The sequence below is a fragment of the Thamnophis elegans genome, chromosome 3 (genome assembly GCF_009769535.1).
Source record: "Thamnophis elegans isolate rThaEle1 chromosome 3, rThaEle1.pri, whole genome shotgun sequence".
Taxonomy (NCBI): Eukaryota; Metazoa; Chordata; class Lepidosauria; order Squamata; family Colubridae; genus Thamnophis; species Thamnophis elegans.
The window spans coordinates 134,983,965-135,010,951 of record NC_045543.1 but is presented as its reverse complement, the minus strand read 5'-3'; the positions used below and the strand labels follow the sequence as shown (position 1 = coordinate 135,010,951).

At 40.2% G+C, this 26,987-nt stretch overlaps 1 protein-coding gene across 6 annotated transcripts in view; it reads right to left on the bottom strand.

The window, feature by feature from the left end:
• LOC116506122 (transcription factor 4) overlaps positions 1-26,987 on the bottom strand; it is a 420,496-nt gene that overhangs the window by 273,323 nt on the left and 120,186 nt on the right. For all 6 annotated transcript variants that reach the window (XM_032213768.1, XM_032213769.1, XM_032213765.1 and 3 more), the window contains 2 exons: positions 13,737-13,798; positions 9,143-9,239 (listed from right to left, as the gene is read on the bottom strand). In XM_032213768.1, the coding sequence (XP_032069659.1) occupies positions 9,143-9,239; positions 13,737-13,798 (159 nt within the window). The remainder of the gene's footprint in view (positions 1-9,142; positions 9,240-13,736; positions 13,799-26,987) is intronic.

Below are 26,987 nucleotides of genomic sequence, written 5' to 3'. Positions count from 1 at the left end.
GGTGAGCGTGGTGTGGTTTGGTGGGTGTGGCAGAGGAAGGATACTGCAAAATCTCCATTCCCACCCTTCTCTGGGGCCAGCCAGAGATGGCATTTGCCTGTTCTCCAAACTACTCAAAACTTCCACTACCGATTCTCCGAACTACTCAAAATTTCCGCTACCAGTTCTTCAGAACCTGCTGGATTTCACCCCTGGCACTAGGGATTCGAACTGTCAAACTGCTGACTTTTCTGATCGACAAGCTCAACATATTAGCCACTGAGCCACCGCATCCCTTGGAAAAATAAGGATACTGAATGGTATTTTTATAGGAAAAGCTGTTTTTTCTAGGAAATAAAAAACATTTTCTTCCCAGTAGAGGACTATTATTTAAATAGTAGACAAATCTCCATATATTCACTGTTCTCTTTCATCGTTAGAAATGATTACAATGAAAATCATATTGAAAATGATTAGAAACATTGCTGGAACATTTTTTTAATCTATGTTTACCAGGGTCGTTTTATTGGACAAAATTTGTAATCTTCAAACCAGATTCCAATACTGACTGGGGAGGATTACTTCTTATATGTGCCATTTCCTCCCTTTATTTAATATTCAAATGTTACTGACAATCAAGGGGCCACACTGCCTATCCCATTTAGAAGACAAGCAGCTGAGAAGAAAACATTTTCAAGGCTTCACCTTTACATGGTGCTAAGTCAAACTCAGGCTGGCTAGGAACCCTTTGAAGCAAACCAACCTAAATATTCCTGCTAGGCAGACTGAGCAGAGGAACTGAATTATAATGAACCACCAGCTGTCACAATATGACCACAGTAACCAAATCAAAATATCAGCCACTAACCCAGATGAGATTCAAAAGGTCACCGTATAAAGCCAGCAGCTTTCTTCAAGATCACCCGAAACCTCGGTCTAAATCCTAGCAGTGAAATGTTCTATTAACCCACGGGGAGTATAGAAACAAGTTGCTATGTATTGGTAAATGATTTAATGTACAGGCGTGATAACCTAGGCTGATAAGAACTCACAACAGAGGCTTCTGAAAATTGAACAGCAAATCTGGGATGGCGTGTATCTATAGTAATATATTCTAACTTCTATATAGTGCCAGGAAACATGGAGAAAATCTTATTGGCTCCACCGTGCACCATTGATTTATCCTTCAAAATGGAGTGTAGTTGATTGGGAGGACTACAAAATCTTGGAAGTGAAATTTGACTTTGATCATGGTAAATAAGAGTTTTGCTCATTCCCTCAGCTAATTATTTCCTGGTTCCAAGTTAAGACCACATAGATCAGGGGTCACCAATCTTTCGGAACTCAGGGACCTTTAAATTCATAATTTTAAATCCTGTGGACCATGAATATGATCTGCCTAATGACCGGTTGGGTAGGCGTGGCTAGGTGGTCATGTGACTGGGTGGGTGTGGCCAACTCAATATCAGTCATGTCGAGGGGTGCCTCACCAGACTCTTCTCGCCCCTCCCCTCCCAGCCTCGGCTTCTTAGGGTCCCAACAGGAAGCAGCTGTTGGAGCTAAGGAGCCACCATGAGAAAGAGTTGGCAAAACAGCTCAGTTCAAATTGGATCTGACCGAGGAGGCTCAGTAGCACCTAACTGAGGACTAAGAGCATAGGCTTTCCAAGCACAGGGAACACCTGCGGGAATATCTGCAGGTACTGGTGCCTGGAGGCTCAGCGGGCTGATGGTCAGCCAGTTCCCATCCATGATGCAGGCCCACTGGAACAACTTCCTCTTGCTCTTCGCCACCAGTGGCACTTCCCTTCAGTCTTCACTCAAAGTACTGCATCAGGAGACCGAAGCAGACCCCAAGTTAGAATTTCTGCCCCCCTCTGTCCCACACAAAAAGACCCCAAAGGGGGAGACTCTCTGCAGCAACACAAACGTTCATTGCACGTATCCATCCCAGTGGGTGTAGTTAGAGGACCCCCGGATTTAGTGCAATATTAAAAAATGCAAATAATTTTTCTGCGGACCACCAAAATTTTCTTGCGGACCACCAGTGGTCCACAGACCACCAGTTGGTGACCGCTGGTTTAGATTATTTCTTGTTTGACTTCCAATCGATTTAGAAGCGTTTGAAATTGAAATTTGCAATGTAGATTCACAGTTGCCACACCACCTCAAGGATCCTATGAAAATTTCTAGTAATTACAGGTAGTTCTCAACTTACAACAGTTCACTTAGTGACCGTTTGAAGTTACAACGGCATTGAAAATATTACTTAAGGTCATTTTTCCCATTTACAACCACTACAATGTCCCCATGGTCACATGATCAAAATTCAGATGCTTGGCAACTGACTTACATTTATGAGCATTGCAGTGGTCATAAGGTTATAAGGTTATAAGGTTTATTGCACTTGTATGCTGCCCTATTTCCGAAGGGACTCAGGGCGGCTAACAAACCAAAGGGGAAAGGGATAATACAGACAAAAACAAAAGGCAAACAAACAAAATACAAAAACAATTTAAAAATGGGTGGGGATATATAATCTTTTGTGATCTTCTGGCAAGCAAAATCAATGGGAAAGCCAGATTCCAAGTTACTAAAGTTATTAAACTGCAGTAATTCACTTAACAACTGTGGCAAGGAAGGTAATTAAATGGGGCAAAAGCAGTCACTTAACAAATGTCTCAGTTAGCAACAAAAATTTGGGGCTCAATTGTGGTCGTAGGCTGTCTGTACTTTACTAAATTATAAACTGTCCTCCATCCCAGTCCTTTTCTCTGAATTCCTCTCAGGTCCAAGACTATAACAAAAAGAAGCATAGCATCTTTGGCTTTATATAAAATGTAAATGAAACTTCAGACTTAAAAATATATTTGTGAGACTGAAGTTTGGCTTTTACCCAGCCAGTGTTATTTCCTGTTTAGCAACAACTTTCTTCAACGTATTATCCACACATATTCATATAGACTACTTCAAGTTAGAATATGAATTCAATTTGGTGGGGGGGAAGCATACAGTTTCTCAAGCTGATATCAAACTTTGTGCCAAGGAAGAGATCAAATAGATGAGTTTGTGTACCTTGGTAGAAGATTTAGTAAATGGGAAAATAATGAAGAAAATGTAAGACATTCAAATGTTGGTAGACACAGAGCGGATAATATGTGGTGTATTGCTAAGAATGAATGCTAAAGATTAACACACGAAGTGTTAATACCACCTTATAATGCCTTGGTAAGACCACACTCTGCGAGTGTGAGACATCACCCTGCCAACAAAAGTGTGTATAGTCAAGGCTATGTTTTTCCCAGTTGCAATGGATGGCTGTAAAGGTTGGACCATAAGAAAGGCTGAGCGCCAAAGAATTCAGGCCTTTGACCTATGGTGCTGGAGGTGACTCCTGTGAGTCCCTTGGACTGCAAGGTGATCAAACCGGTTAGCCCTAGAGGAGATCAACCCTGACTGCTCTTTGGAAGGCCAGCTCCTGAAGAGGAAACTCAAATACTTTAGCCACCTAATGAGAAGGAAGGACTCACTGGAGAAGAGCCTGAAGCTGGGAAAGATTGAGGGCAAAAGAAAAGGGATGATAGAGAATGAGGTGGCTGGATGGCATCACTAAAGTAGTCGACAGGAGCTTAAATGGACTCCAGGGAATGGTAGAGGACAGGAAGGCCTGGAAGAACATTGTTTATGCAGGCGCAATGAGTCACACATGACTTTGCAACTAATAACAAGACCACACTTGGAATAATGCATCCAATTTTGGTTGCTATGATATAAAAAAGATGTTGAGATTCTAGAAAGAGTGCAGAGAAGAGCAACAAAGATGTTTAGGGGACTGGAAGCTAAAACATATGAAGAACGGTATATATGCAGGAATTGGGTATATCTAGTTAATGAAAGGGACTAGGGGTGATATAATACCATGTTCCAATATCTCAGGGGCTGCCACAAAAAGATGGGGGAGTCAGCCTATTCTCCAAAGCACCTGAGGATAGGACAAGAAGCAATGGATGGAAACCAATCAAGGAGAGAAGCAATGTAGGATTAAGGAGAAATTTCCTGACAGTTAGAACAATTAATCAGTGGAACAACTTGCCTCTAGAAGTTGTGGGTGTTCCAACTCTCCAATAATATAGGGTTTCCTGCTTGAGCAGGTAGTTGGGCTAGAAAACCTCCAAGGTCTCTTCTGTTATTCTATTATTCTGAATGTTCGTTGAAAGAACCCCCCCAAAAATGGTGGAGTATAGGAACCCACACTGCCCACATTACTGCATGGAGGTAAGAGTTGGGTATGTCCAGGGAAATATAAAAGCAGTCTGGATGAAGTAGGAATTGTCTGCTTGTTGCACCTGAAACAAGAAAAAATGGGGCAAGGCTGAATGTGGGATAAGTGTACATGAACTGAATACAAAATTAAAAAGTATGTTGAGTTGGTTTAGACATATTGAGAGAATAAATTACAATCAAACTGCACAACACATGCTAAGTAATTAATTTACTAAAATTAAAGTCGTTATTTCAAACGGCTTAAAAATTTCCAAAATAAAATAACAGTTAAAGCAATAGACTAAATGTACGTGTGATGTATTAAAATATGGGCTATCAGTATTAACGTATGTCAGGGATATGTTACATTAAGTGGTTCTCCACTGATTTATCTCCAGAGGAGTTGTTATCAAAACTTTATTCCTATAAAATAAGGATGATGAGTCCTGGCATAATTATGAGCAAACCTATAGTTGAGATTTTTTTTAAAAAAAAAAATCTTCTGCTTTGAGAATTCTATGAATATGAGAAAATTTTATAGGACTCTCATGTTCGGTGAAAGCACTGAAACAAAATTGCTAAAATGGAACAACCATCCCCTCCATCTCTGAATATTTAATATTAAGGGGTCTAAATCAGATAACTCCACTTAGTGAAACTATATTTTGTAAGCTTTGACAAACACACCCAGAACCAAAAATAAAACAAAAAATGTAAGCCAGTATGTCAAATCGCTGCATCTACAGATGTGTGTGAAATATTTAAACCAAGAACGACTCCCATAATTACCATTGTTTTAATCCTCATCCTTCTTTTAAATAATAAAGCATACCCAATAGGGTTTCGGATATAAAACAGTCCTTAAAACGATCATGCCCAAGAACAAAAGAGCTTTTCCTGATCAAAGGCGTCTCTCCGTGGCCTGTGTAAAATTATCTTTCGACAAGTTTGCTTTGGGAATTCTACAGTTTCTTGCTCACTGATCTCATCTTGTAGACATTTCTGTTACTTTTCAGGTAAAACTGTTGTCTGCCATGCAGTTGCAACTCTCTTTGAAATCTCTTTGAGGTGGCAAATGTAGCATTTCATAATCACAAAAAGACCAGGTTTCAGAGCAGACAACGTATCTGAGAGAACAACACTTTCATTAGGGTCTCATACACAGACGGAATATTGTTATCTGGTGCAAACCATTAGTTGTCCATGCCGACCAGATCTAAAGGTTTCAGACTTCTTTCTTCCACTGAAGGACAATAATTCTTTGTGTTACATATCTAGTATGGGGACAGAAGTCTGAGGTGAGGGGGAATACTCTGGAATAGAAGGAACTGATGATAGTATTTTGCTTTTTGAAGCTCCCCAAACTATTGGTATTTATTTATTTATTTATTTATAAAATTTATTAGCCAGCCATCTTACTACCCAGTAACCTGCGTGGCTTACCTGGGTATTGTGGTGGAATCACTGCCTGAAGGAAAGGGGAGTAAAGAGACAATCCAACTTGGAATTGATTTGGGAAGTAGAAATATCTGAGGTCAAACTTGGTCTATATTTCCTGTTTGTCAAGGGAAGGCAGACAGTCTGATGAAATTCTTGTAGTACAGGTGATCAACAATAAGTACAGTATCTAGGTAAAGGTAAAGGTTCCCCTCGCACATATGTGCTAGTCGTTCCCGACTCAGGGGGCGGGGGGGCGGTGCTCATCTACGTTTCAAAGCCGAAGAGCCAGCGCTGTCCGAAGACGTCTCGCATTCTGTCACATGGCCGGCATGACTAAATGCCAAAGGTGCACGGAATGCTGTTACTTTCCCACCAAAAATGGTTCCTATTTTTCTATTTGCATTTTTACATGCTTTCGAACTGCTGGGTTGGCATGAGCTGGGACAAGTAACGTGAGCTCACTCGTTACATGGTGCTAGGGATTGGAACAGCCGAGCTGCCAACCTTTCTGATTGACAAGCTCAGTGTCTTAGCCACTGAGCCACCTGATAAATATCTACTTGAGCCTATTCAAGTGTGGCTCAGGCTGTGTGCACCTGACAGTTGTTAAGGACAAGATGAAATTCTTTCATGCAGTTCTCCTTCACCCCTACCCTATTTAAATGTACAGCAGTTTGACTCCCATCATTCTTAGCCAACATTTGTCACAATGAATGAAGACAATGCAGTAATGTGAACAGTTCTGGAGGCTCCTCAGGTGATACATGTAACACCGCTGTCACACAGACTGCATCGATTGCCGGTTTACTTACAGGTCTGTTGGTTATCATCATTAAAGTCCATTATGACATGGGATCAGGTTACCTGATGAACATTCCTGCCCCAATCAGATTGGCCTGCCCCACTCACACCAGCAAAAGAGGCCTTCTAAGTTCTCCATTGGCCAAGGAATTTCAGCTAGTAGGGTCGAAAAGAAAAGCCTTCACTACCATGGTCCCCACCCTCTGGGACATCTTGTTTCTAGAGGTGAGATCCCCCTCCACCATTCTGGCCTTCCGGAAGGTCCTTAAAACCTGGCACTATAAGTTGCCTTGGGGTCCCGAAGAAAAGATGCTAGATGGAGGTGGTTAGTGCAGTGACAGACTAAAGCCCATCCAGATACTGTTCGTTAGTTTTTCATTTTTATTTAATTGCTGTCAATGCTTTTATATTTATGCTTTTGTGGCATTTTAAGACCTCCCAAAATCACTTTGAATAGTGAGATGAGAGGCATATAAATTTAATAAATAATATGAATGATTTATTATCATGCACCAGCTTTTTAATTTTTTCAAACTTTCTGTGGGCTCAAAGGAGTCTTGCAGATGCCAATGAATGGCGATTCAGCAAAAGGATCAACTCTTTTAACATAAGCAAACAGTAGAGAAAGTAAGCTGTAATTAACAAAGAAAATCTTAAATTCTAGTAATACAATGTGTAGACTGCATAAGGAAGATCACTGGTTTTAATGCAGATGGGGCTTTATTGCAGTAACACATTTGATGAACTTACAAAGACTCAACATTTCCAAAAGACTGAAATAAAACAAAATATAGGGATACAAAATCTAGAGATATACTAGCTAGAATACAGGGATATAAAACACACTAGTCATTTGAAATCAAGGTGTTCTGACCGAACCAACAAGTAACAACTGCTTTTACCACCAACTACAAAAATACAGCATTTTACAACTAAAATTTACAAATTTACAACTAAATTTGGAACATGTGTTATATAAAGCCTGTCTACTGTTACATGCCCCAACCATTCTAATTAGGATGCAGTGACTTCATGTTTCATAATGCTATGAAATTCTCCTCCATGCTTAAAAGAAACTACCTTGTTATACAAAAGAAAGCATAATTTTCTCGGCCAAAAAAATGATTTTCAGGCTACAGTGTTCTCTGTTAAAATAAGCCAAAACAGAATGTGATAAACCTTAAAAGTTGCTAAAGGTACATTGAAAAGGTCAATCCTGTAAACATCACTCAGCACAGTGGGCTTCACAGAAGACCATGGTTACATGGAAATATTATATTTACACTGCCTGAAGTCAAATCTAATAGTGTGAGTTAAGAAGGGCGGTTCAGAATTTCTTTGCTTTTCTTGGCTCAAACCAGCTCTTTGAAATGGCTGTAGCTACATTACTTGTGTGTGACTGCACACACATTACTGCAAGCTTCAACACTGTCTCTCGTGTTAAACAACTCACAAATATTTCCTAATAATAAAAGACAAGGAATATTTCAGGGGCAATATATGAGTCCTAGAATGATATATCACAGTTACAACTCATTGCTTTCTTTGGCTCAGATTCAGTTGTTTGAAACCGAGGCATCTCAGCTAGTTCACTGACAAGTGCAAGGAAAAGGGTGTGATCTTGGCCAGAGAAAAGGATTAGTAATATTTTTTACATCATATATTTATCTTAACCTAACTCATTTATCAGGCATGATTAAAAGCTGCTATCTGCACTTGCAAATAATTAAAGACTTTCTTTTAACAGCCAGGATTATTACTACTTCTCTTGTAAAAGAGAATGATAGTGACCAAGCATTATCCAACTGTGAGGGCACACACTTGCCAAGCACCACAGGCTGTCAGAAGTAGAACATACTGTAGACAAGGTCAGACTTAATGTAGAAGCTTGCCGCCCAGAGACTAAAAGTCCCTATAGGCAAATTCACACTGTTACGCAAAGAAAACAACAGTTTCTGATTGCTGATAGCAAACCCTACACATCCACTGGAACATTCGTTTGGACTCACTGAGCTTTTTCGTACATTTTCCATTTTATCAAGTTTACATCTATAATGTGCTAGCATAAAAATAACACAAAGACTAACATTTTACAGACAAGGTGTGCCTTTGTCAATGCAATAAACTCACATGGAAACAGAAGTGCCACAATAACACAGCGTCTCCCTTTCCCATAAATATAAGTCACATTTCAAACCATGGAATCTTACGTATGAAAAACAAATGGACATAAATTAAAAAAAGCAAGGTGATATATCCAAGGACTGTGCCGAAACATTGCAGGAGTGGTCTTCACTTCATAAACCATACATTTTTTCCTCCCCTTTCCCCATTAAATATTCCAGCCCCCCCCCCCCTTTCAAATCTTCTCCAGAGATTCACTAGTTTTATCTGATGGATGAATTCAAGAGGATTTAAGGCTGTTTAAAAACAGGTATGAAGGAAATCGGGCTACAAGCCGCATATTTGCAGATACTTATTCTAAGCAAAATATTTGCAAACTTTAGCATGGACTTTGGTTTATTTTATGGCATAATTAGCATTCCTGGAGATGTTTTAGAATGTGATGGTAGTGAAAGGAATCTTATTTCAGTTCAAACTAAAAAAGCACAAGCAATTACAAACATGCAAGGGTAATAGAAACATTAATTTCTTCTTACTTTGTATTCTGGAATTCACAAAAGGAGGAGATAGATTGTCATGTGATCCAAGGTCCCTGTTTGTCATATGTTCATAAGAAGGTCCATCTCCGTAGTTCTGTAAATAAATTGGTAGCAGTTTAAATGGAATATACACATGCAAACTTCTTAGATATTGCTCAGTTATTATAACTAGAAAGGCCCTTTTTCAATGGACTGATGAAATTTGAAGATAGCTATTCTAATATATTAAAATATGTGCTCATATTTATGTTAATAACTCATATATTAGCCAGCAAAAATGACATTTTCTATTTTGTTCAAAAATGGAAATGTATGTTTTTGCAGCTATGGTCTCAAATAATGAGAAACATGGAAAGTTAAAATTATATACTTTATTTAAGGAATCATTTGTATTTCCAGTACAGGATCTGTACTGAAATTAATTTGTTTGTGCTGACTCTTTCACTGATTTTCCCCATTGTTCTGATGTACTAATTTGCCCCTGCAATCTATTTGTTTTAAATTCATTCTACCTTCATTCAGATCAATTTTACTTGTATGTACTGCATTTTATAGTACATCCATACTACAATAAGAAACAATGTATTTATGAACACCTTATTGAAAACAAAACGATATTGCACTTCTTATTTTACTCTAAACTGGCTCAGCATTTTTTTTTCTGAATGGAATTTGCTGATCTTCTTCAGAACTTCATAATCCACCAACAGCTCAGCTGTGACCAGGTTCGCCTGGTGCACCAGTTGCGCCCCTATCTGAACCGGGAGGCACTCGCAACAGTCACTCACGCCCTCGTGACCTCAAGACTGGACTACTGCAATGCGCTCTACATGGGGCAGCCTGTGAAGAGTATTCAGAGACTTCAACTCTTCCAGAATGCAGCCGTGCGAGCGATTGTGGGTGCACCTCGGTACACCCACGTTACACCTATCCTCCGTGAGCTGCACTGGCTACCGATCGGTCTCCGGATACGCTTCAAAGTGCTAGTCATAACTTATAAAGCCCTTCATGGTATTGGACCTGGGTACTTGAGAGACTGCCTGCTGCCAATTACCTCCCATAGACCCGTTAGATCGCACAGGGTTGGCCTCCTCCGGGTGCCATCTACCAGCCAATGCCATCTGGCTACCACCCGGGGGAGGGCCTTCTCTGTAGCAGCTCCGGCCCTTTGGAATGAACTCCCCGCGGAGATTCGGACCCTCACCTCTCTCCAGGCCTTCCGGAAAGCCGTCAAAACCTGGCTGTGCCGGCAGGCCTGGGGTTGATGAGTTCCCCTCCCCTCTCGACTTGTATGGCTGTATGACTCTTGTGTATTTTAATTACGTGTATTGTGTGTGTCCCCTTTTTCCCTTCTGAGTTGTTCGCCGCCCTGAGTCCCTCCCAGAGAAGGGCGGCATACAAATAAACTAAAATCAATCAATCAAAAAATCAATCAGCTCTCCATATCTGTTTTGCCACAATTCCAAAAATGTAACCATATTCCAGAAATAGGTAAGTTTTCCCTGTTGAGTTGTATCCAAGTCTAGTGTGCCGTGCTCCATAAAAACACCATTTTCCTTTTGAATTCAAAACATTGCATAGTGTTAACTGCATGGCTGGTTAGGTATCTTGAATCTCATGTACAGAAGAAACTTGAAATGAAATACATCAGGTAAAAAAAGTTTCATTTTAATTTTAGTGCCTTCTGTAATAGTCATAGGGTTAATCATATAGCTGCTCAAAAATTAGCCATGTTTTCAATATCAGTTTGTGGTTGTCTAATGGTTATTTGGAATTTTTCGGCCTATATCTGGTAACTCTATATAAGGGATGTCAAACTCAAGCCCATGGGGTGCTTAAATCTAGCCTGTGGGGCTGGCCTGGAAATAGCAAAGTACTGGCCCATGGTGCCTCTGGCAGAAAAAATGGGGTGAGGGAGGAGGGGCATGTGCGGCTGACAGGGTGCTGTTTTGGCTAGCAGGGAGTCCGTCCCATCTCCCCCCCCCCCCCGGCTGGCCTGCAGAGAACTTCAATGCTGATCTGGTCCTTGAAGAAATCCAGTTTGACACTGTCAAAAAAACTTTGATATTAATATGTTCCACTTCCTGAGTCTACTGAACATTCTTAGTGGGAATGAACATGTGATTTTTGTAACATGAGAAGAGATAAGTTTCGGATCATTGGCATAAGGCATTTGAATGTCAAGCTGTTGGGAGGCCTGGCTTACTGTTGGTAAACTAGAAGGCACCTTATGTATATTTACACAAGGTTAGAAAACTGTCAAAAGACACTCCAGCACTTTAAATGTCATCAATTTTAAAGATTCAGAGATCATTTCTTGGCAAAACATAACCTTGAATGAGCGTATCCAAAAAATATAGAAAAAGTCTTTTTGTAAAAGAAAATGCCACACCTTAGATTAAAGTTAGGGCAGTGCAAACAGTTACCTACAATAAGGACTAAATTAAGACAGAGCAAGGAAGTTGAGAGTACCCTTAAAAGAAAGACAAAGCTTCAGGTGTTTTAGAGTTAGCAGTCTGCGTACATGTGCCAAAATGTAACACTATTGCCTCCATGAAAAAGCACATTTTCATAATAGTAGTTACATATAGCAGGAATGGGCAAATATGGACCCTTTACGAGCTATGGACTTCAACTCCCAGAATTCCTGAGCCAGCTATGAATTCTGGGAATTGAAGTCCACAGGTCATAAAGAGGTCATAATTGCCTACCCTGGTTTATAGCCTCAACAAAGTTTAGTTAAGTAAACCCTTGTCAAAGGATAGAGACATACCTAACTAAATAGATTATATTTATAAACTGTTAACTAAATTTAAGGACACAGAATTATCCATTGAATTTATTGAGCCGCGGTGGTGCAGTGGATAGAGGGCAGTACTGCAGGCTATTCTGCTGACTGTTGGCTGTCTGCAATTTGGCAGTTCAAATCTAACCAGGCTGAAGGTTGACTCAGCCTTCCCTCCTTCTGAGATGGATAAACTGAGAACCCAGATGGTTAGAAGCAATATGCTGACTTTGTAAACCACTTGGAGAAGGCTGTGAAGCGGTATATAAATCTAAGTGCTATTGCTACTGCTGTGCTCTATATTTTGCTTTCTATCTTTGAGTGATTCACATAGCAGAAAGGTAAAAGTTTAAATTTAATAAATAGTCACATTAAAGGCCCTGTGCATTTGTGCCATGCACAAATCAATGCAAATAGTTAAGTTGGTTTACACTGATAATTAAATTTGGCATAAAATTGTGATTAAAATTATTCCAAAAGATAAAAGAATTGACCAGATTTGCAAATGTGTTCAATTGTATAACTTTAATGTTGTAGGCAGACCAGAATCACCTGTGGCAAGATGAGGGCAAATAAAATTAATAAATAATGACAGCAAGTTTTAGCAAAAACTTTCAGATGATTCAGTTGCATTGGAATAAACTAAAAAAGTGGAATGAACAGTTACTATTCATACAAGATTTCCTGAACTTTGGGCATATAATAGCACTTAAGACTTATTCACCACTTCACAGTGCTTTACAGCCCTCTCTAAGTGGTTTACAGAGTCAGCCTATTGCCCCCAACAATCTGGGCACGCATTTACCAACCTCAGAAGGATGGAAGGCTGCGTCCACCTAGAGCCTGGTAAGATCTGAACTGCCAAACTGCAGGCAGACAGCAGAATTAGCCTGTAATACTGCATTCTAACCATTGCGCCGTCTCGGCTTTTATAAGAACAAATGTTCACACATTAGATACACATTAGATAAAATAGTTCATATATACCTCTGAAGTACTGATTTCTTGGTATTATATACTGTTATACCTTAATTTTCTTTTCTTGCTCAATAACTAATTTGAAAGATACATGCTAGTAATGATGAACCTTTTGGGCACTCGGTGCCGAAAGTTTGCGCATGTGCACAGCAGAGACCCAAAGACCAGATGGCTGGTGCACATGCGCACAGCAGCCACATGGTCTTTGGGTTTCTGGCATGCGCATGTAAGCTGGCCAGTTGCTCTTCACATGCGCCAGAGCTCCAGAAATCCAGAAACCCGAAGACCAGGTGGTGATGGCACATGTGCCCACAGAGAGAGCTCTATGTGCCACATCTGGCATCCGTGTTTCACCATCACGGATATATACAGTACACACTGACAGCCATACTGACAAAGGTAGGCTAAATTAGAGAGTTAAAACTCCTAGCATCTGAAAAGTCCCACCTTCATATTTAATATTTTGTCCTGGAATTAAACATCTGGGAAGACACCTACAACAAGTGAGAAATCAACAGCCAAATAAAAGGGTAGGGGAGGAATTCATTACAAAAGAGAGATAACCACGTATCAGAGAACGACAGCACATGAGAAAAAGCATTTAATGAGGGTTCTTTCTACTTGCGACCAAGAACACAACAAATGTCAAATTATCTTTGAGATCAGATAAAAATCTTTGGAGGGGGGGGAAACTGGGGAGAGGTTGCTCTACAGCCAAACTTACAAGTACATTTTCCTAGGCAATCAGGTGCACAATTCCCATTTAGATGTTAAATTTGCATACGGAGGAAGGCTGGTGAGGAATAAAAAAAGATTAGATGTACTTACCCTGGATGGGCTAGGATGTCCTCCATTCCCCCAGGACCCTGAGCTAGTTCTGTCTTCTACATCTAGGGACAAAAAAGTTCTTTAGGCTTTATTGCAATAATTCTTTCCTTTTGTATAGGCACTTTTAAATTAATGTTTCAAATTAATCTCCTGTTGCCTTTAATTAAGAATCAGGCACAGGGCTACTACAATGATAGTGGCTTCTGACCCAACCACTTAAATTAACTCATTTAAATTCACAGCAGAAATGAACTGGACCCTCAAGGTTTGCACATAAAAATTATTCCAGTCTTTCAGAAGTGGCTGGAAGTCACTGACTCAACTTGAATCGAAACCTATCACAGAAATGCATAGCCTCAACAATAACACCAAGGATACTGCAAAACAAACAGAGAGACATTAAAAACAGAGTGTTTCTAGATAAACATTTTGCTTCCTATCCCACTTTTCTACAGACTATTCCTTCTTAAAAGCAGATTTCAGAGACTGGTTTGGGAAGCATCACTTTTGCATTTTGAATCCGTAATGGATTTAAACCTCCTGTTTAAAAGCGAACTTCGTTCCTCTTTGAATAGAAGGCAGTCCATGATTCAATTGGCCTCATTCTAATTTGCAATAAAGATGCTTATTTAGCTAGGCCAGCGATGGCAAACCTTTTTCATACGTCGTGCCAAAATTGCAGGCATGCGCATGTCCACTCAATTTCCCCGGCCATCTGTTCATGCACGTGCGACCCTCCCATATGCGACCCCTCTCCAGGCTCCGGAGGCTTTCCTGAAGCCTGGGGAGGGCAAAAACAGCCTCTCCTAGCCCTCTGGAAGGGCAAAAAATCAGCTGGCTGGCACGCACATGCCCGCCGGAGCTGACAGCTGGCGTGCCACGCATGCCACAGGTTCGCCATTATGGAGTTAGAACCATGCTGTACACCTGGAAAAGAAAGTTCTGAGTTAAAGGCCACAAGCCAACTTAAGATGTGCCAAGTTGCAGGTTAGAGATCTCAGCTGAGTTCTGCTCTGAAGGTCTGAGGAAAAAGTTGCCATGAGCTATTGGAGAGAAGGTGGGATATAAATCTAACAGATAAATAAGTCTAACTAATAAAGTGCAGTAAATACAAAACAAGACCTGCAATATTTGCATATGCTTTAATACAGGTATCACTTGAAGCAAGCTGTCAGACCTGGAAGCCATCTTTTACATTGCGGCCTTCAGGCCTGCCACATTTTCTACTGTGGGAAAATAGGAGGGGGATAATATGGAGTATGGGAGATATATAGTCTAAATAACATTCCTTTCTCAGAGAGTCAAGGACACCTTGACCTGCACCTGGAGTGGCATGACTGGGAGGCATCTCCAGTTGGGAGGGTGCATTTTTGGACCATGTGATGGGCATGTGGGTGCTGGTTTTCATACCTAAGGTGGACCAGAACTATCTCTCAGTTTCTAACCTGTGTCTTAACCACTAGACCAAACTGCCTCTTATAGACCAGGGGTGACAAACTCAATTTCATTGAGGGCCACATCAGGGTTGGGTTTGACCTCGGGGGAGGAGGCGGATGGAGTGGCCAGGGTGGGCGTGGCCAGCTTGACATTATTTGTGTCGGGGGCACCTGTGGTAGCCCGAGCACTCTGCCAGTGAAAACAGTACCCCCTCTCGAGCTCCATTTTCACTGGCAGAGGCACCATGGGCCGGTTTTCGCTCCTTCCAGGGTGGCCCGAAGGCCCAGATCTAAACACCCCATGGGCCAGTTCCAGCCCGTGGGCCTTGAGTTTCACACCCCTGTTATAGACAAATACATATAAATACAAGCAACTTTATATAATATACTGCAGCTATATGTGGTATATTACCACATCTCTAAAGTAATAGGGAAAGATGCAGAAAAATACAACCAAGATGATGAATTAACAACCTATATATTAGCTTCGAATTTCAGTTAGCATAGCCCTAACACATCTCAAAGGCACCCTCTTAAAGAAAGACTGAAACTGGAGAATATTAAAGAACACCTTAGAGCCTTTGAGAAGTTATAGTTGAAAACTCTGGAAATTCAATAATAACAGTAACAATAATTAATATTCAGTGCCTATGGATCCTGCTGAGATGTATGAATTAAAATGTACCCCTTGGGGTTTTTATTAATCTCTTCCCTGACCCAGGATATTAATCCTATTAGTTCTGCAGATACTGGATGGACTTCTTACTTCCCACAGAGAGGTGTTTGTGTCCAGAATTTTGGAGATCCATGAACCAAGCCCATAAAAATCCTACACTTGTATTTTTCTTTCTTGTACTGCATTTTCAAATAATTTACAGAAGTCTGGAATAGTTATTTATGAATCTTCATTTAATCCACTCTTTTCAGAATAGAAAAAATCAAGTGAGGGAAGAAATGCTTTCACGTGAGAAACTTTAAAAGGGCAGACTGAGTTAATTTCCAGTCTTACTGAGATAGGCATAAGAAGGAAACTTTAAATGCAGCTTAAGATGGTTCATAGGTAGTTAGAGAGTGCCTTGTGTTCCTGGGGATGCACAATGGCAGTTGCAATCCAGACTCAAAGGAGAAAACAGAAGTCCCTCAGCTGTAATGTCTAAGGTAGCATCCAATATATATTTGTAGCACATTAAATACTACAGAAATAGCTTGCCTGACTGCTCATTAAAAATGTATTCAAATTCTCCAATGATTGACCAGTTAGGAACCAATCTAGCAAAGCAAGAATAACTTTAAATATAGCTAACAAGTCCTAGAGAATTATTTTTTCACTGTATTAAATTCGAAAGAATGCAAAGAACTTCATAGCACTTTGTTCTGAAATGCTCTTGTTCCTAAGATTCATAAATGTGTTTATCATATACTTTTTAGAAACTTATTCAAAATATCTCTCTTCACCGAGTTAGTCTCTGTGTAAATGTTATATACATGCAGTTTATTTCATTTTTCACTTTTTAAAGTGAGTGGGTCATTTTACACTACAGATGGCCCTCATTTAAATAACTACTCATTCAACGACGTTTCAAACTTATAGTGTTGAAGAAGAGGTAGTTACAACCATACATTATATGTATGGCTGTCATTGTTCCTGTGGTCATGTGATCGGTCACTGTGCTTCAGAAGTGGGTTCCTACCGGTTCGGACCAGTTCGGCCGAGTAGGTAGTAAAGGCCTGCCACACCAGGGGTGGGTTTCTCGCCCCGTTCCAACCGGTTCGGTTGGAACGGGGCCGGTGGCGTCCTCGTGCACGCGCGTGGTGCACGCATCCGTACTAGCGTCTGTGCGATGCTCCAGCTGCTCCTGGAGGATCGCGCAGGCGCTGTATGCGTCCTGTGCATGCGTGGAAGCGCAGAACTCGTCAAAACCGGGTAAGGAGCGCGGGTGGGCGGGTGGGCCCTTCGCCGTTCCCGGAAGTTACTTACTTCCGGGTTCGCCGACCAACCGGTTCGCAGGGACCGCCGCGAACCAGTTGAAACCCACCCCTGTGCCACACCCCAAACCAGTTCTCTCAGCGGCACTGTAGGTACCACCATCTTGCTATTTTTTTAATACTGTGCATGCAACATAGTGCACAAAGCACATGCGTGCAGCATGTCCCTGAACAGTCCCTGGCAGTAGTAGCAACAGCCGGAACCCACCCCTGCTGTGCTCCATGATCATGTCATCACAATTTACAACCTTCCCTGCCCACAAGCAAAGTTGATGGGGAAGCCACCAGAAAGCTGCAATTACATGATTACATGATGACCCCTGTGATTTTCATTTAACATTAGCAACTGGGACTGCCAGAAAGGTTGTCGCTAAATGACACGACTTACGACTGTGTTGCTTAACAAAGGAATTTCCAATCTCAATTAGCATTGTTATACAAGGAGTATCAGTATTTTATGCCATGGTGGCACAATGGTTAGAATGCAGTATTGCAGGCTGACTCTGCCCAGTTCCAGGAGTTCAATTCTGAGCGGCTCAGGGTTAACTCAGCCTTCCAACCCTCTGAGGTCAGTAATATGGGGACACATATTGTTGGGGGCGATATGCTGACTATGTAAACTGCTTAGGAAGTGCTGTAAAGCACGATGAAGCAGCATATAAATGCTATTGCTATTGCTTGAATCTACTGTTTTTATCGATCAACTCCTTCAGATTTCCTAATTCCTAACTGATATTTGTTTAATAGAGTGAAGTACTCAGATGGATTATAGCATATAACCAAAAAATTATATTACACAGCTAAGGTCAAAAATATAGCCTAAATTGAGAAAATGCCAAAAATCTCTGGTTTATACATTGTCTTCAAATTAAATTGACAATTATATATTAATTTAAAAGGGACTTGCAACTCAGCTTTTAAAGTTGCCACAGCTGAAACCCCGATTTTGCTTTGTATACATGTGAAGGTCTTAATAGTTACTTTTTCATCACTGTTGTATCTGTGAATGGTCACAGAAATGAGAAAAGGGGAGATCAAGACAGCTGTGGTTAAAGTTAATCAGGTCCTTGAAATGTGTACCTGAGAATTTTAAAGAACAAATGCAGTATACATAATGGTGTATGGAAGTGGTGGAAGAACAGTTTGCAGAATATGCAGAGCTAAATTAAATGGCATTGGTGTAAAATACTGTATTTTTGGAGTATAAGATGCACCGGAGTATAAGATGCATCAGAGTATAAGACACACCAAGATTTTGAAGAGGCAAATTTAAAAATAAAGTTTAAACACTCTGCAGACCTCCCAAAAATGGCCCTTTTTTTGCGAAAATGGGCCCATTTTTTCAAACAAAATGGCTCTGTATAGCCTTTAGGAGGCTTGTAGAGTGCTCCCGGGAGCTGAGAGGGTGGGCAAAATTCTGCAAAAAATGGCCCGTTTTTCGCTCATTTATGCCCTCCCCAGCCCCCAGGATCACTCTGGAAGCCTCCTAAAGGCTATACACAGCCATTTTGGTGAAGGAGACGGGGTTTCGGGAGGCACAAAATGCTGTATTCAGTGTATAAGACACACCCAGATTTTCAGCTTCTTTTTTGAGGGAAAAAGGTGCGTCTTATACTCCAAAAAATACGGTAGTTTTAAGTATGTTTCATTTTATTTTCTGACTTTATGCTTTTTATTCCTTGTCTAACTATTTCTTACTCTCTTTGGGTGTTTTGCATAACACTGCTTACCCACAAGGGAATAGGATGATCACTTTGTAAGTATGAATTAAATCTGTCTAAATTACTACATCCACACATTTTCACTTTAGATTACTTTTCTGGAAAAAACCTTACCATTAATTTATTAAAAAGGGAGGCTACAATATTATCTGACATTGATTCATTTTGAACTATATTAATCCTATTCATACAAAAAAAAAATCCCTTTAAAATTATCAAAGCTAAGCATGTAAATGATACAGACTATGAAGCTGAATTATCTTTACTATGTGTTTGAAACTATACCGCACAATTGAAAAAGAGGCTTGCTTTCACCAAGATGTTTTTTTTCCCCTTTTTCTTCTCCTTTTCCTTGCATTTTAATGGGTTGGTTTGTTAATAACGTGTTTCTCTGCATCACCCAATTCCTAATATCTTCATGAAACATTCAAGTGCTAATAATGTTAGAAAGACATTCCAGGTAAATATTTAATTATGTATGTTTTTTTAAAAAAAACGGGAATCATTTAAATGACAGATCAGATCAACCATTGCATTCACTTAATTAGAGAGAGCTTTTTAAAATCATGGGTGTTACGTAACTGATTATTAACTCTCTCTCTCTTTTTTTTACTTTCATTCAAAGCACATCCAAAATCATAGATGAAACTCTGAATTACCTGTCAGTAGGTTTTATGCCTAGATTCCTTCCCCATGTCATCTATTCCATTTAGAAACTTGAACTGCAGTATCCAATAGAAATGAAAAATGTGTGTTTCTGAATTTAAGACAACTACAAAAGAGCACAGTTCTTGAACCCTAGTAGTTTACATACAAATTTAGTTAGCATGGTTTACCTTATTTTTCGAAGTATAAGATGCACCTTTTCCCCTCAAAAAAGAGGGTGAAAATCTGGGTGCATCTTTATACACTGAATACAGCATTTTTTGCCTCCTGAGACCCCACCCCCTTCACCAAAATGGCCATCCATAGCCTTTAGGAGCCTTGCAGAGTGCTCCTGGGTGCTGGGGAGAGGAGAAATGAGCAAAATATGTGTGGGTTTTTGCTCAATTCCCCCCCCCCCCAGCCCTCAGGAGCACTCTATAAGCCTCCTAAAGGCTATGCATGCTGTTTTCTGCTTGTTTTTGCCCCCCCCCCACTCCCCAGGAGCCCTCTACAAGCCTCCTAAAGGCTATTCATGCCCTTTTTTAAAAAAAAATGCCCCCGTTTTTACAAAAAATGGACCGTTTTTGGAGGTCTGAAGAACGCAAAAACTTTTTTTAAAATTTGCCTCTTTAAAATCTTGATGTGTCTTATACTCCAGTGCATCTTATGCACTGGATAAATATGAAAAATATGGTATGAAACAGGAAATTTTTGCCTCGGTTCTCAAATCTTGCAAAGCCATTATGAAATCTGTTTAGCTTTGGGTTAGCATGGAGCAGCGTGGTGGCTAAGGGGTTAAGACACTGGGCTTCTCAGCTGAAAAAGCCGGCAGTCCAAGTTTTAGACCCAACTGCCACGTAACAGGTTGAGTTCCATCCTCATCCTCACCCCTGCTCCTTCCAGCCTAGACTTCGAAAGCACGCAGGTGGACTAGATAAATAGGTACCACTATGGTGTGAAAGTGACAGCACTCTGTGAGATCATGCTGGCCACATGAACATGGAAATGTTGTTGGATAGCAATGGCTCAATGACCTTGAAACAGAGATGAGCATCATCCCTATAGTCAACTAGCCGAGTAACATCTGTAGAGACTCTGCCATTTTTTTAACTTGTGTTAACTCAGTGATGGCTAACTTTTGTCCTTGCATGCCAAAATCGCATGTGTGTCCACACCCACAATGTAATACGCTTGCCCCCCTACACATGTGCGCATGACCTCCTGCCCCACACTCATGCACACAACCTCCCTGAACATGTGCATGACCCCGCACCCCTTTTTGGGCCTAGTATGCCTCACTGAAGCCTCCTAGAACCAAAAACAGGCTGGGGGGAGCCGCACACCCCACTCCGTTCCTTATTTTGGACCTAGCAGGCTTCACCGAAGCCTCCTGGGACCAAAAAGGGGGCACAAGGGGGGAACACCGCACACACCCCACTCCCCCCATATGTGCATGTGACCTCCTGCCCCTGTGCATGTGTGTGTGATTCCCGCATGCGAAGCAGAGACCCAAAAATCAGCTTGCCAGTGTGAGGCACACGCACATGCACAGTGGAGCTGAGCTGGGCAACGGCTTGCATGCCCACAGAGAGGGCTCCAAATGCCACCTGTGGCACATGTGAAATAGGTTCACCATCACGGGGTTAGCATATTATGTGACTTCAAGCAATTTTAGCTTACTTAATAAATCACAGTTAAGAATTTCAAGGCTTACTAAGTAAATTCATTGTAATGTGTGAATATAGTCTGCTCATTTTGTAACCTTCTCTCTCATATTTGGTCTCCTGAAAATTCTATTTCCTCCAAAATAAATTAGAAACAATAATGACCTTATTATTTGAAAGGTGTGTCAAAATTTCAACCTGATATGAATGCATATAGTTTATAAGCATCTAGGAATGATGTTTATAGAATAAACATTACATTACTATGGATTATGTACTGAATGACAGAAAATTTGAAAACAACAATAAAACCCCACTGTAGAGAGTTTAAACAGAAATATTTCACTAGTTGAATCAAAGGGGACTTTTTTAACTTTGTTCACACAATATCACTGACATTTCCTATACTACAAATAAGGGACTTTGAGAGTCATAGTTCAGCAACATCTATTATAATATGTGCAAATCCATAACAATCAAACTTACTTATTACCCTTTATCCAGTATAATTAGTAATATTCTGGCATCAAATATGCATTTTCATATCCTAATTATAAATAAATTTTGTAAGAAATAATGTTAACTTAGCACAATGCATTTCTGTTATGGCTGGAAATCCAAGTAACATTTGGAGATTAACTTATTTTCATGCAGGTGAACCCTTTGAATCCAGGATATAGTTAATGGTAATTATGAATTAATTATGAGGGACATGGAGGCTCAGTGGCTAAGATGCTGAGATTGTCAATCAGAAAGGTCGGCAGTTCGGCGGTTTGAATCCCTAGTGCCGAATAACGGAGTGAGCTCCTGTTACTTGTCCCAGCTTCTGCCAACCTAGCAGTTCAAAATGTAAAAATGCAAGTAGAAAAATAGGGACCACCTTGGTGGGAAGATAACAGTGTTCCGTGCGCCTTCAACGTTGAGTCATGCTAGCCGCATGACCACAGAGAAGTCTTGAGACAGCGCTGGCTCTTCAGCTTTGAAACGGAGATGAGCACCACTCCCTAAAGTTGGGAACAACTAGCATATATGTGCGAGGGGAACCTTTACCTTTACTTTATGAATTAATTCTTGATTGTGTATGATGGAATGAAGAAATTCCATTCAAAAAACCACCTGAAAATTCTACCCTCAATATAAATTTCACCATATTAATGCCTACCTATAGGAACTCCAGGTTAAATTATGATACTATATGCTATTTAAATATAAGAATAAATAGGATACCTATGTCTGTAATATTAATGTTCTTTTTCCCCCAGAAAACTGTAAAAACATGCTATAACCCAACTCACATACGCCTCCAAATACTGTGTCACATTGATTTCACCCTTCAGTTGAGACCATCAGCCTGAAAACCTATAATTTCTACCTGAAAAAATGCACCTGCTTTATCATTACTCTTCTCCAGCTATAGTGTACATCTGAGCAGTTCCAAATGGTTCCTAAATGTTCGGTGTTCTAGCTGCATAAATTTAACTTTAATGCCAAATCAGAATAGGGTTCTTTTTTGGAGAAGTCGAGGGAAATGAGGGCATGAGTTTCTACCCAAATTTAGGAAGAAGAGATCGAGATACTAGAATTGATTTGTGTGTCATGGGCTGTTTTGAAAGACACTTAAAAGGATAACCGGGAATGCAACTATCAGTTCTATTTCCAAACTACCATATTTTTCGAAGTATAAGACGCACCTTTTTCCCTCAAAAAAGAGACTGTCTTATACACTGAATACAGCATTTTTTGCCTCCTGAAACCCTGCCTTCACCAAAATGGCCATGCATAGCCTTTAGGAGGCTTCCAGAGTGCTCCTAGGGGCTGAGGAGGGCAGAAATGAGTGAAAAACAGGCTGTTTTTGCCCCCCCCCCCCCCAGCCACCAGGAGCACTCTGGAAGCCTCCTAAAGGCTATCCATGACCTTTTTTGACAAAAAATGGGCCCATTTTCACTGAGGGAGGTCTGCAGAGTGCAAAAACTTGTTTTTTAATTTGCCTCTTCAAAATCTTGGTGCGTCTTATACTCCGAAAAATATGATACATATTACTTTCAAGACACTAAAAAAATTATACCAGGTTTTTTTTTAACTCTTATTCAAAGATGGCATAAGTGATTCTGTCACACAGAGAAAGTATGTTAATTACAGGTGTTTTGCTTAAGAGAATCTGGGAAAATGTTTGGAAGAATTATGAGAGGTGATGATGATTTTGGAAGCACAAATTCTAGAAACCAGCATGGTTTTAAGGCCAGGAAGCGGATGTGCTGAAATGACTTTGATCTTGAACGGTTCATCAAGAGGTACGGTATACAAATATCATGAAGTTCATTGTAATTTGTTCATTTAGATCAGGGTTGTCAAACACAATGCTCAATGTGGTTAGATCTGGCCCGCAGGGCCGTCCTGGAAAATGTAAGGGACCGGCATGTGTCGCTTTGGCCCAGTCTACCCAATACAAAGAGGAAACATGCCAGAAGTTTGGAGAGTGGCATCAAGCTGGCCACACCCATCCAGCTGGCCACACCTACCCAGTTGAACACTCCCACCCCCAAGGTCAACCACACTCTGATGTGGCCCTCAATGAAGTTGAATTTGACACACACGCTCAGAGAACCTGTTGTTAAACCGGTAGGATCCCACTCCTGGTCATAAGTCAGTTTTTTCAGTGCTGTTATAAATTTGAACAGTCACTAAATGAACTTTTGCAAGTCAAGGGCTACCTGTAATCTGTATCACAGAAAACCTTAGTATTCTACTTTCTCTACTTATCTTAAGATGGGTGTAGAGAAAACATATGGATCTGAATAGTAAACAGAAGAGCAGAAATAAATCTCTATGAACATGTCAATGATTCTACATTACAAGATCAGGAGTGTTGAATTATTACAATGTTTGCTAAATCCAATGCATTTTTGAAGCCAAAGGCTCTTATATCAACATATTTTCAGCTGGGCTTGAATTTCTGTTACCTGACATACAATGTTGGGGGGAAAAAAGTTAGGAATGGCCTAAGAAAGAACAAACCTTTTTCATCACATAAGCAAATGTTCTTTTGCAGCTCTTAAGCAGTTTTAATTGTAGGCTTGCAACATTTGGGCCCTTTTAGCATATTATAATTTTACCCACTGATCTGAAAAATGGTAAGCAATCAGTCCTGTATGTTATCTTCATAGCTCGTGCCTAAGCTTTCAGCCAATTTTCTTTGTATTTAGATTTAAATGTGCAAGCCACACTATATTAGTCTGCAAAGCATCAATGAGAAGGCTTAATTAAGTAACACTGACAGATAAATCCATTTCTTTTGCAGTAATCAAATCAAAGCAGGTTGACATAACACAGAAACTTAATACAGTTATTCCCTTGTAATTGGAAAAAGACCCTTTACTTCTCATTAAAGCAATCTTCTGGGTATTGGTATAATAAGACATCTCAGGGCTTTAATATTATGCTATAAAAGTCTCAAGATACAGGCTCCCCTAAGCAAACACATAAGATTATCTAATTCCTTCATCACAGAGGAACATATCATTTATATTATTTTAAAACTGTTAAATTATTTATCTCATCTAGAGTTCAAAAAATAATGCACTAGTATAAAAAAGTATAAAGACATAAATGCTATTCTCAAAATGATTTCAGAACTGGATGGAAGCAGTGGGTGGAAAGATTACTTTTTAATCAAAGAAATGGATTACGGGCAGATGATTTAGTAATACTGGGCACTTTTACTAAATTTTGCTATACTTTTAAAAAGAAATGAAACAATATCTTTTACTTTTGGAGGAGTTGGAGACCTGTTGAAAGTCTGGAATTTTGATTGAAAGATAAAAGAGGCCGAAATATAGTCAAAATAAGTTTGAATTTGCACATCTTGTTAAATATCATAAATTGTGAAGATAAGCTACGTACCGTTTCAAGCCTAGAGCGCCATTGATTCTTCTTATTTAAAATTCTTTTTTTAAAATTCTGTTTTAAGGCCCCGTAAAAGGACGTATAGCAATAGCAATAGCAATAGCAGTTAGACTTATATACCGCTTCATAGGGCTTTCAACCCTCTCTAAGCGGTTTACAGAGTCAGCATATTGCCCCCAACAACAATCTGGGTCCTCATTTTACCCACCTCGGAAGGATGGAAGGCTGAGTCAACCCTGAGCCGGTGAGATTTGAACAGCCGAACTGCAGAACTGCAGTCAGCTGAAGTAGCCTGCAGTGCTGCATTTAACCACTGCGCCACCTCGGCTCTCGGTATAGAATGGTATAGAATGCTTCTCATCAGCACAAATTAATTAAATATGAACCTACATGTTGCCAAGCATCTGAATTTTGATCTCGTGATCATGGGGATGTTGCAATAGTTGTTAGTGTGAAAAATAGTCACAAGTCACATTTTTTTCAGTGCAGTTGAACTTTGAAAGGTCGCTAAATAAATGGTTTGTAAGTCAAGAATTGCCTGTACATCAGTCAGCCATCACAGAATTAAGATAAATGAAAAAAAAATCCTACTACTACCCAACTGGAGAAGAAAATCCAAAAGCAATTTCTTTTCCATGAAATTAAATAATAATTTTACAATTCCCTCCAGCACAGGAAGGAAAAATACAATTTAGCTCGCCATTTAAGAAAGGAATTAAACTATTCTGCATGTATACATATAATAGCTGTCCAGATAAACCCTGCCCCTTGTTAAGGCTCAGTGTCTATAAGACTGGGAAAATTTTCATTCATGCTGATTAGCATGGAAATCAACATGTACTGTACGTCCCCTCTCATACATCTTAAGTTCTACAAACTTCCATAATGTGCAGCAAAGAAGCCTAGAGATACGTTCAGCACATACGAAGGAAATATTTCTTCTCAGTTTACATTATATAACAGAAACAGACAAGACCTAGGGCAAAGGGCAATTTTCCTACATTGGTTCTGCTATTTGAAGCGGTCACTCACTGGGCAAAATCTTTTTTCCCCCCTAAAGTTAAATAGCAACACTAAAATAGCAGTCTTGAAATAGAAAGAGTTAGCATAAATTTCAAGAATACTTAGAAAATATAAATAAATGGTAGTGTTTCTTCTACTTTGTAAGCCCTATCGAAGTAAAAATATTAATAAAGTTATTCATAATTATTTCTTTCATAAAACCTTTTCATGTTTCTCCACCTCTCTTTGATCAAAGGAACAACTGACTGTTGTGACTGGATCAGAAGAGAAATAACATGACAGGACTGTATGTAGAAAGGAATTTCAAATATGAGAATCATATCACCCTCTTATTTTTATCTCAGATTCGACAATAACATAATTTATAATTTGCAGGTGTTGAATACTTACCATTGTTAAAACCTTTTAAGGTTTAAGGTTTAAGGTTTATTGGGATTTATATGCCGCCCTTTTCCCTGAGGGGACTCAGGGCGGCTTACAACCACAGGGGAGGGGGGTGCAAGGTCAGAAACAAACAATATGTGCACAAAGAAAAAATAATAAAACACAACTTTCATTCAGCAATCAAACACTCGGGCGGGTAATTGGAGCCTATCCCCAGGCCTGCTGGGAGAGCCAGATCTTGAGGGCTGCGCGGAAGGTCTGGATAGTGGTGAGGGTACGGATCTCCATGGGGAGCTCGTTCCACAGGGTCGGGGCAGCAACAGAAAAGGCTCTCCTCCGTGTGGTCGCCAGTCGACATTGACCGGCAGATGGGATTCGGAGGAGGCCCAATCTGTGCGATCTAATTGGTCGATTTAGGGAGGTAATCGGCAGAAGGCGGTCTCTCAAGTACCCAGATCCACTACCATGGAGTGCTTTAAAGATGGTCAT